The 10,119-nt window shown below is 45.1% G+C and overlaps 1 protein-coding gene across 3 annotated transcripts in view; it reads left to right on the plus strand.

The window, feature by feature from the left end:
* The window catches only part of LOC133366001 (sulfotransferase 2B1-like), a 37,735-nt gene extending 29,589 nt beyond the window's left edge, over nt 1-8,146 (plus strand). For all 3 annotated transcript variants that reach the window (XM_061588599.1, XM_061588598.1, XM_061588597.1), the window contains exons 4-7: nt 62-188; nt 338-432; nt 1,721-1,901; nt 7,157-8,146. In XM_061588599.1, the coding sequence (XP_061444583.1) occupies nt 62-188; nt 338-432; nt 1,721-1,901; nt 7,157-7,272 (519 nt within the window). In that variant the 3' untranslated portion in view covers nt 7,273-8,146. The remainder of the gene's footprint in view (nt 1-61; nt 189-337; nt 433-1,720; nt 1,902-7,156) is intronic.
* The last annotated feature ends 1,973 nt before the right edge of the window (nt 8,147-10,119 follow it).

Below are 10,119 nucleotides of genomic sequence, written 5' to 3' on the forward strand. Positions count from 1 at the left end.
TACAATAAATAAATTTTCTGATACAATGTCCCATTTTACACACCTGACAACACCCCAACAGGTTATCTACACAGTCAGGAACCCCAAAGATGTCTTGGTATCCCTCTATCATTTTGCTTCAATGTTTCGCCCCTATAAAGACCCTGGCACCTTGGATCAATTTCTGGAGGGCTTCCTAAAGGGAGATGGTGAGTGAGTTTGAGTGGGTGAGAAATGGTGATGTTTTCCACCTTTCTCCGGTTTAGAGGGTCACCCCTTCTCCTACATCCCCCACCCCACCCCTCTGCATTCCCCATGCCCTCATACTGTTCTGGCCTAATACTGCTTGTGGTTGCAGTGCCGTTTGGATCCTGGTTTGACCATGTTAAAGGCTGGCTGAAGTTGAAGGACAAGGAAAACTTCTTCTTCATCACATACGAGGAGCTGCAAGAGGTTGTTATTATGTTATTTTACTACTAAATACAGCTTTGCATGTTGCAAGCCTAGATACATCCTGCCTGGCCAGTGGAAGCCGAATGTATCCAGGCTTGTTAAGATAACCCAAACCTGAAGGTCGTGAAAAGTGTGAGAATTCCCACACTCGTCTCCATTTTGTGGCATGCAAAATGCTTGCAGCCTTCTTGGTTTCAGATTTATATCCCTGACTGGCACATCTTGCCTCCCAGGGTTCAGATGTGTGCATGGGAGGGAGACTTCCCACACTTTGTCTTTCTGTTGTGTGCAAGGCCGGCCCTACCACGAGGCAGAGTGAGGCACCTGCCTGAGGCAGTAGCCAGATACCAAGAGCAGTGTCTGCCATTTCCCCTGAGTCCCCTAAGCTAGCCTGCTGTCCTTGAGTACAGTGGGGGGAACCCATGTTGAAGTAAAATTCAGCTGCCAGTCTGATTAGATTCTGTATGTGGAATGGGGGCAGGGGGAGGACATGTTGGCCTTTGCCCGAGGCTGCAAAATATCTTGAGTTATCTCTGCCTTGGCTTGCTCTGTGTTTAACAGGTGGAGGGATGATAAGGTAGATATCACTGCCTATATGTTTCCACCAAGAGGCATAAAAATGTCCAGTTTTAAGACTTTTATAGCAATCAGAGTGGCTCTGACCATGTGTGAAAAAAATAGCTTTCTGTCGATTGTGGAAATATTTTCACCATTCTGATGCAGTCCTGCCTGTGTGAGTGAGTTGAAAGGGCAAGTGTGAGGTCCAGGTAATGATTATTAACAAGAGCAGAGTTCTTTTCAGAGAAGACCTTTAAAATTTGTATTCATTTAGCCTCAAGAGAAGCCTGTAAGAATAGATTAAGCGGTGAGAAATTGTCTTGCCCAAAGCAGGATGGAAGGCGGAACTAAAGACACAAATCCAAGATGGCTGGACTTTCTGGGAAAGGATTGGGGCCTACCATACTGAGAAGTAAGAGCTATTTGGGGATAAAGTGGAGGCTGGAAATGGAGGCTTGGTTCAATACTTTTGTCTTGTCATGGCAGCCATCTGCAGAAGGAAGCCTGACAATTATAGTTCTGTGAAGGTTTTGGAAATTGTTGTTTTGGCCGTCTCCTCAAACAATTCCCAGTTCATGATGTGTTGCTTTGGAAGAGCCATAACAGCTTAACTGGTTTGGAAACTATTTCTATTTGTGGAATAAATGTGCTTAAGAGTGTATTATCTCAGGTGTACATTCTCTGCAGTTGCTCACAATCTCCTCTATCTCATCACCCTCCCCTTTTCCAGGACCTGCGAGGGAGCGTAGCCCGCATTAGCCAGTTCCTGGGCAAGGACTTAGACGATGACGCCATAGACTCTGTGGTGGCGAATGCCTCCTTTGAGGCCATGAAAAGCAATAAAATGTCAAACTTCTCACTCTCACCGCACTTCCTCATGAACCAGAAGAAAAGCGCTTTCCTCCGCAAAGGTGATAGTAGGGTGGGTTAGGGGGCAATCTGCCTTCTGGGTGTGCCTTTGTTGGGGATGACAGTCATTGGCATTCTGCTAAATTTGTCTGGTGGCAAATTTATTATTAGGACTTAAACTTTCATGGATGAGAGTCCACTTCATGCACAGAGTGAAGAAAAAGCTAGAAAATGAAGTGAAGGAACTAAAAGCCTGTGGCAAACACCCCAGGCACAATGGTGGGGCAGGGAATGGATACCCTAATGCATTGTTTTCTGCTTGGGAAGAAACAAGAGTAATTTGCTGCTCCAAAACCTGGGAAATGAGAATTTTTGAAGCATCTGTACTTATTGCTAAGCTGTCAGCTGTGATAGGAAATGACTCTGTTCAAAAACATTTTGATTTAAAGTGAGGTGGTACAAAGGCTTGCTTTCCAGCATCTGCCTGCCACGACTCTCACATATGCAGATCTCGATTTGACATTATCACAGTCATTGAGTGGCTGTGAGTATGCAGTGTGTGAATGCAGGAACCCTCAATGAGTTCCTTCAAGTTGGGGGGAGGAAGGTGCTCACCTGTATGTATTTACGCAATTCTCAGTTCTTCCAGTAGTGAGATGTTTCAAGGGTGCAGCACCTTCATGGGTTTGGATTACTTTGGAATGAGGTCACTGGAAGCTTACTGGCATTTTGCAATATTTGTGTTTGTTTGTTTAATAAGATTGATATACCTATTGAATGTAAAGACCTCTAAACAGTTTACAAAAAACATTTGCAAATATGCAAGTTGAACTTTTTTTAGTCTCCAACAACCCTCCCAGTCTATTTTTGTCTCCTGCTTGCCCACACCCAGCTGGGAGGGGGAGAAAAAGAAGCATCCCATTCAGATCTTTGCTTGCCGTTAATAAGGGCACCCTTTAAGAGTCATTAGTCTACAGTTTCCCTAACAATGGGGAGCTGACAGCCTAAACTTGTCCAACTGGTTTGATCCTCTCTAGTAATCCCTTTTTACAATCACAGCATCACGGGACTAGAAGGGGCCCTGAGAAGTCATCCACCTCAGTCTCCAGTCTCATAAATAATATGTGCACATACCCTTTACACCTGGCCTGGACTCCTTGCCAGCTCCAGCAGGGCCCCCTATGCCTATTGCCTGGACTGATCTTGTTGTTGTTATATGCTTTATAGTCGATCATGACTTATGGTGACCCTATCAATCAGCGACCTCCAACAGCACCTGTCGTGAACCACCCTGTTCTGTGGCTTCCTTTATGGAATCAATCCATCTCATGTTTGGCTTTCCTCTTTTTCTACTCCCTTCTGTTTTTCTCAGCATTATTGTCTTTTCTAGTGAATCATGTCTTCTCATTATGTGTCCAAAGTATGATAACCCCAGTTTAATCATTTTAGCTTCTAGTGATAGTTCTGGTTTAATTTGTTCTAATACCCAATTATTTGTCTGTTTTACAGTCCATGGTATCTGCAAAGCTCTCCTCCAACACCACATTTCAAATGAGTTGATTTTTCTCTTATCTGCTTTTTTCACTGTTCAACTTTCACATCCATACATAGAGATTGGGAATACCATGGTCTGAATGATCCTGACTTTAGCGTTCAGTGATACATCTTTACATTTGAGGACCTTTTCTAGTTCTCTCATAGCTGCCCTCCCCAGTCCTAGCCTTCTTCTGATTTCTTGACTATGGTCTCCATTTTGGTTAATGACTGTGCCAAGGTATTGATCCTCGACAAGTTCAATGTCCTCATTGTCAAGTTTAAAGCTACATAAATCTTCTGTTGTCATCACATTAGTCTTCTTGACATTCAGCTGTAGTCCTGCTTTTGTGCTTTCCTCTTGAACTTTCATCAGCATTCGTTTCAAATCATTACTGGTTTCTGCTAGTAGTATGGTATTGTCTGCATATCTTAAATTATTGTTATTTCTCCCTCCAATTTTCACACCTCCATCTTGATCCAATCCTGCTTTCCGTATGATATGTTCTGCATATAGATTAAACAAATAGGGTGATAAAATACACCCCTGTCTCACACCCTTTCCGATGGGGAACCAATCGGTTTCTCCATATTCTGTCCTTACAGTAGCCTCTTGTGCAGAGTATAGGTTGCGCATCAGGACAATCAGATGCTGTGGCACCCCCATTTCTTTTAAAGCATTCCATAGTTTTCCATGATCTACACAGTCAAAGGCTTTGCTGTAATCTATAAAGCACAGGGTGATTTTCTTCTGAAATTCCTTGGTCTGTTCCATTATCCAACGTAAGTTTGCAATATGATCTGTGGTGCCTCTTCCCTTTCTAAATCCAGCTTGGACATCTGGCATTTCTCGCTCCATATATGGTAAGAGCCTTTGTTGTAGAATCTTGAGCATTACTTTACTTCCATGGAATATTAAGGCAATAGTTCGATAACTACTGCATTCCTCGGGATCCCCTTTCTTTGGAATTGGGATGTATATGGAACGCTTCCAGTCTGTGGGCAATTGTTTAGTTTTCCATATTTCTTGACAAATTCTTGTCAAAATTTGAACTGATTCAGTCTCAGTAGCTTGTAGCAACTCTATTGGTATGCCATCTGTTCCTGGTGATTTGTTTCTTCCAAGTATTTTAAGAGCAGCTTTCACCTCACATTCTAAAATTTCTGGTTCTTCATCATGCGATTCCTCCATGAATGAATCTGTCATCCTGGCATCTTTTTTATAGAGTTCTTCAGTGTATTGCTTCCATCTTCCTTTTATTTCATCTCGGTCAGTCAGTGTCTGGTGTCTCAGCTTTGATCATTCCGCCTTGGGTGACCCTGCTAGGAGCCTAGCCTCTTGGTCTAGACTCCTGACGGCATTGCTCTCAGCTTCTTTGACACTCTCAAACCCTCACCACGTTAAGGTGTGCATCCTAGAGGAGAAGTGTTCAGTGATACATCTTTGCATTTGAGGACCTTTTCTTGTTCTCTCATAGCTGCCCTCCCCAGTTCCAGCCTTCTTCTGATTTCTTGACAATTGTCTCCATTTTGGTTAATGACTGTGCCGAGGTATTGATAATCCTTGACAAGTTCAACGTCCTTATTATCAACTTTAAAGTTACATAAATCTTCTGTTGTCATTACTTTAGTCTTCTTGACATTCAGCTGTAGTCCTGCTTTTGTGCTTTCCTCTTTGATTTTCATCAGCATTCATGTCAAATCATTACTGGTTTTTGCTAAGAGTATAGTATTGTCTGCATATCTTAGATATTTCTCCCTCCAATTTTCACACCTCCTTCATCTTGGCTTGATCTTGCCACCCTCTTTTAGATCTTCTTTTTTGCCCCCTGACCAAGGGCACTGCTTGTTAACTAACCGAATCAGGACACAGACCCATGACATGTATTTGCATAATTTGCTAATTTATATGCATAGAGATTTCTAGGGAATTAAGAAGGTAGGTGGGTAGGGTCTTACCAGCAATGTGTTTACTAGTTTCCCTGTAAGCAAAGTACTTTTTTTGTTTTTTAAAAAAAGTTTAACAAGTGGTGGGGAAGGCGCAGGAGATCCAAGGTTCACTGCAAAAGTCTCAGTGCTCAGGTCTTCTTAACAATGCCCCTGTCCTTGACTCTTCAGGGACTGTGGAAATACATCTGCAAAGGCCATGCTGGAAAAGCGATAGCTCTTTCCATCTGCTTGTGCCGTACTACTGCCCTTGCAAATGGCTGTTCTGTGTAGTTACCTACCGTTGTATGATGGGAGCATGGTGACCTTCCCATGGGAGTCCACGGGGGGGGGGGAGCACGGGAGCAGTTCCCTCACCAATGAAACAAGTCTCAAAAACCCAAAAGCCCTCCATATGCAGGTACCAATCTGAGAATGTTATGCTGTCCTTGTGCAGCCATCATAAGAATGTAAGACTTGTCTAAGAATCCACCAGTTATCCATCCCATCCAGCACCATATCCAACCAATCAGATGTTCTTAGAGAGCTCATAAAGCCGGTGTGGTGTAGTGGTTACGTTAGAGTGTTGGACTAGAACTTGGGAGACCAGGGTTCAAATCCCAACTGACTCAGAAAGCTCACTGGTTGATCTTGGGGCAGCCACACTTTTCAGCCTAACCCTGCCTCACAGGATTGTTGTGAGGATAAAATGAAGAGGGGGAGAACCATGTACACTACTGTGAGCTCCTGGGAGGAAAAATGGAAATGGACTGCCTTCAAGTCGATCCTGACTTATGGCTACCCTGTGAATAGGGTTTTCATGGTAAGCGGTATTCAGAGGGGGTTTACCATTGCCTCCTTCTGAGGCTAGTCCTCCCCAGCTGGCGAGGGCCTGCTCAGCTTGCCACAGCTGCACAAGTCTGACACTTCCTTGTCCGCAACTGCCAGCTGGGGGGCAACTGGGCTCCTTGGGACTATTCAGCTTGCCCACAGCTGCACAGGTGGCAGGGCACATAACCCGTGAGCCACTCACTGTGCGGGTGATCTTTAGCTGGCCCTTGACACCCAGGAGACACGAGCGGGGATTTGAACTCACAGACTCTGGACTCCCTGGGAGGAAAGGTGGGATATAAATGTAATAACAAACAAGGCTTTATAGACAATGCCTTCTTCTGTTGCTGTCCCCAATACCTGGTAACCAGAGATAGTTAGCAGAGTTGGCCATTGTGAGAACGGGATGGAACTTAGGAAGCAGCCTTTTACTGAGTCAGGTCATTGGTCCATCCAGCTCAGTATTGTTGTCTACGCCACTGTTCTTCAGGCTTGGGTCCCCAGATGTTGTTGGATTACAACTCCCATCATCCTTGGTCACTGGGCAAGTTGGCTGAGGTTGATGGGAGTTGTAGTCCAACATCTGGGGACCCAAGCCTGAAGAACAATGGTCTATGTGCTGACTGGCAGTGGCTCTCCAGGATTCCACATTCCCAACCCTCCCTGGAGATGGCAGTGACTGGAACTGGGACCTTCTGCATGCAAAGCAGATGCTCTACCCCTGAGCTATGGCCCTTCCCCATGGGACTAGATGGGCCTTTGGCATGATCCAGCAAAGCACTCCTTATGCTCATACACTGCCTCTGAATACAGAAGCTCCATTTTTAGCTGATATGAATGGTAATAATTTATAGGTTTACAAACACACACACACACCCAGTTTGTCTATTCCATATTAGATAGTGGCCGGTGTCACAGCTCTTGGCAATGCATCCCATACAGCAGTCGTGAGCTGCATGTAAAACCACTTCCTCCACCATGTCTGTCCTGATTCTAATGGGCTATTACTTTTATCATTGGTTTCCAGGGATATCTGGTGACTGGAAGAACCATTTGACCACTGCACAGAGTGAGTGTTTTGACCAGATCTACCAGGAGCGTATACAAGACTTAAATGTCACATTTCCATGGGACAAAGAATGAAGCTGGCTTTCCCTGCTGACCCTCCCTCACTGGACTGGTTATGACTCAACAGGATACTAACTGTCTAGCACAACACACCGTAGTTTAGTGGGAACATCTGGGGTGGGTAGGAGCCAGGACTCCTGGTTTTCATGGAAGGAGAATGGGGTGTAGGGAGTATGCAATGGATAATCCAGGGCTCCAGGAAGTGAGACGGAGGTGGTGGATTAGAGTCCAGAGGTAACTGGAGGCCATAGGGTCACAGGGCACAAGCTGAAGGCACATGATGAAACAGCAACCTTGCTGAAGCTAAGCAGGTCTGGGTGTGGTTGGTGCCTGGATAGAGGACCATCTGATAACCCTATGTATGATGCGCCTTGAGTTCCATGATGGAAGAAAGATGGGATGTAAATGTAATAAAATAAATGTTCAGTGGTTTTAAAGCCCGGTGGTTTAAAGAAAGGAATGGACAGGAACAAGACAGTATCTGGCAATCTTTTCCAGAGGGAGGAGAAAAGGAAATACAGAAATATAGGTGGTGATCATTTCTCTGTCCAGCCCTCAAAATCCAATGTGGCAGCTGCTTGCTTGGATCACCAGGCCTGTGCCAGAAGAATGGCCTCGTCAGGTAAAGGAGGGAAGAACACAGCTTTGTTGCTTTCAAAACAGGGGCTTTGCACTAGGACCATCAGGGAGGCAGGACAGGAAGTGGGAAGATGCAAGACTTGCCTGCAGAGCCAGTGTGAAGCATGACTGGGCCCTTGGTAGCCCAACACACACACACACACCAATACAGGTGGCATGGGGCTAGGAAGCGCACACGGCATTCACACTGATGGGAGAGGTAGGTGGGGCAGGCATCCTTATTGAAGCCCGTGCTGTCTGTATTGGGGGAAGATTACTGGGAGCTCCCTCTCCGTAATCTGTGGCAAGGCCTGGTTGCCATACCCGACACTGCCGCAGATCACGGAATGGGAGCGCCACCCTCCCACCCTAAGGAGGGGCCCTTTAAGGGCCCCTCTTGGCTGCAGGGGCCCTCGGCAAGGGCCCAACCTGTCTGCCCTTTGGCGCTGGCCCTGCTTGCCTGAAAGTATTTAAAGGCAGGTACGCTGAGGCTGATGAGGATTCTTATGTGTAACTTTTGGTGCACTTAAGAGGTTGCAGCACAGAGAGAAAAAGAGGAGCAGGAACAGGACAATTGTGTATCAGAACTCTTCCCAAAGCACTGAGTAAAGGGAAGTTCTTAAGGAAGAAGAGGTTGGGCCCCAGACCTATAGACCACCTATCCTCAACAGAAGACTAGCACACCACAGTAGGGTTTATGTCTTAGTGTCTCTTCCACACTCCTTTCACCTTGTTCTTTCTATGCTGCTGTTACGGCTGACGGTGCAACAGTCCCAGCCACTGATAGTAACAACTCAGAATTCTCTCCCCTCCAGAATCAAGACCAGTTCAGAGAAGAATTCCACCAGGGGGCAGTAGAATCTCTATATCTGGTTGGCTAAATGCAAGGCTTATTCACACTTATTTCTCCCCCCTAACTCAGGTAATTGCATCTACATGGTAACAACTTTGCACATTGTAATTATTTCTGATGCCCCAGTTTCTCGGTTACTGTCTTTTGTGCTGGGAATGGCTATTCCCAAGGGAGCTGTATTTGATAAGGTCACTCCAGCCATCTATTTCTGTCTCAGAGAACTAAAATCTTAAAGGTATCTGTGCTGCCTCTTTGTAATGTTGGCTAGCAGCAGCTACTGCTGGATCTTCCGCTAGTAATTAAATACTAAAGTGCTACTGGGAAAGTGGTGAACTGGGGGGGGGGAATGACACATATGAAACAATCCAATCTGCCCTTTTCATCATATCCTCATATCTACCCCTTCCCCTTTGCTCAACACGGTTGTGTGAATCACTCACAATCAAATCTAGGAAACCACAGAAGCTGCTTTCTTGTCTTCAGAAGGCTTATTGTGTTAGCAATTGAGAACCACTGTTTTGTGAGACATTTCTTTATACTGAGTTAGGCCATTGGCCCATCTAGCCCACTACTCTCTGTTGCAGCCTTTCCCAACCAGTGTGCCTCCAGATGTTGTTGGACCACAGTTCCCATCTTTCCTGACCATTGGCAATGCTGGCTGAGGCTGATGGGGGTTGTGGTCCAGCAACATCTGGAGGCACACTGGTTGGGAAAGGCTGCTCTATTGGAACTGGCAATGGTCCTCCAAGATAGAAGCCTCCCCAGTTCTGCAACCCAACATCCTTGAAGTCAGGATTCTTGAGAGTAAACCTTACTTGCAAAGCAGGTGCTCTACCTTTAAACCTATGGGCCCTTCTATCCTTCCTATTTATCCATAGAATTTGCTTAAGAGTGCTTCCAAATAAACTTGGGCTACGCATACACCATGTTTGTTTTCCCCAAAGAATCCTGGGAACTATACTTTGTTAAGGGTGCTGGGAATTGTAGCTCTGTGAGGGATAAACCACAATTCCCAGGATTCTCTGGGGATAACAGTGTGCTTTATATGTATGGCGTGTATGCAGCCTTGATTTCTACATGCAATGCTAGGAATGTGCAGATGTCATTTTCACCTAGACTAGATTTGCATATGAAAGGAGAAGAAGTTGATCTTTTGGTGTCCCTTCCCTGTGCATTCCCTCCCCAGACACGTTTGCCATTCCTATCTTGTCAGCACAGGCTAAAGACATTTATATTTTCCCAGACATTTTAATATATTATTATTTTAATCTGTTATAATTTCTTATATATGATTTTGATTGTTCTGTTTTATCCTGGGTTTTGTGAACTGTACTAGATTTATTCATTCATTTGCTGATTTATTCATTTTTAGCTTGTGCACATGCACTTTG

Source organism: Rhineura floridana, chromosome 11, assembly GCF_030035675.1.
Source record: "Rhineura floridana isolate rRhiFlo1 chromosome 11, rRhiFlo1.hap2, whole genome shotgun sequence".
NCBI classification, from domain to species: domain Eukaryota; kingdom Metazoa; phylum Chordata; class Lepidosauria; order Squamata; family Rhineuridae; genus Rhineura; species Rhineura floridana.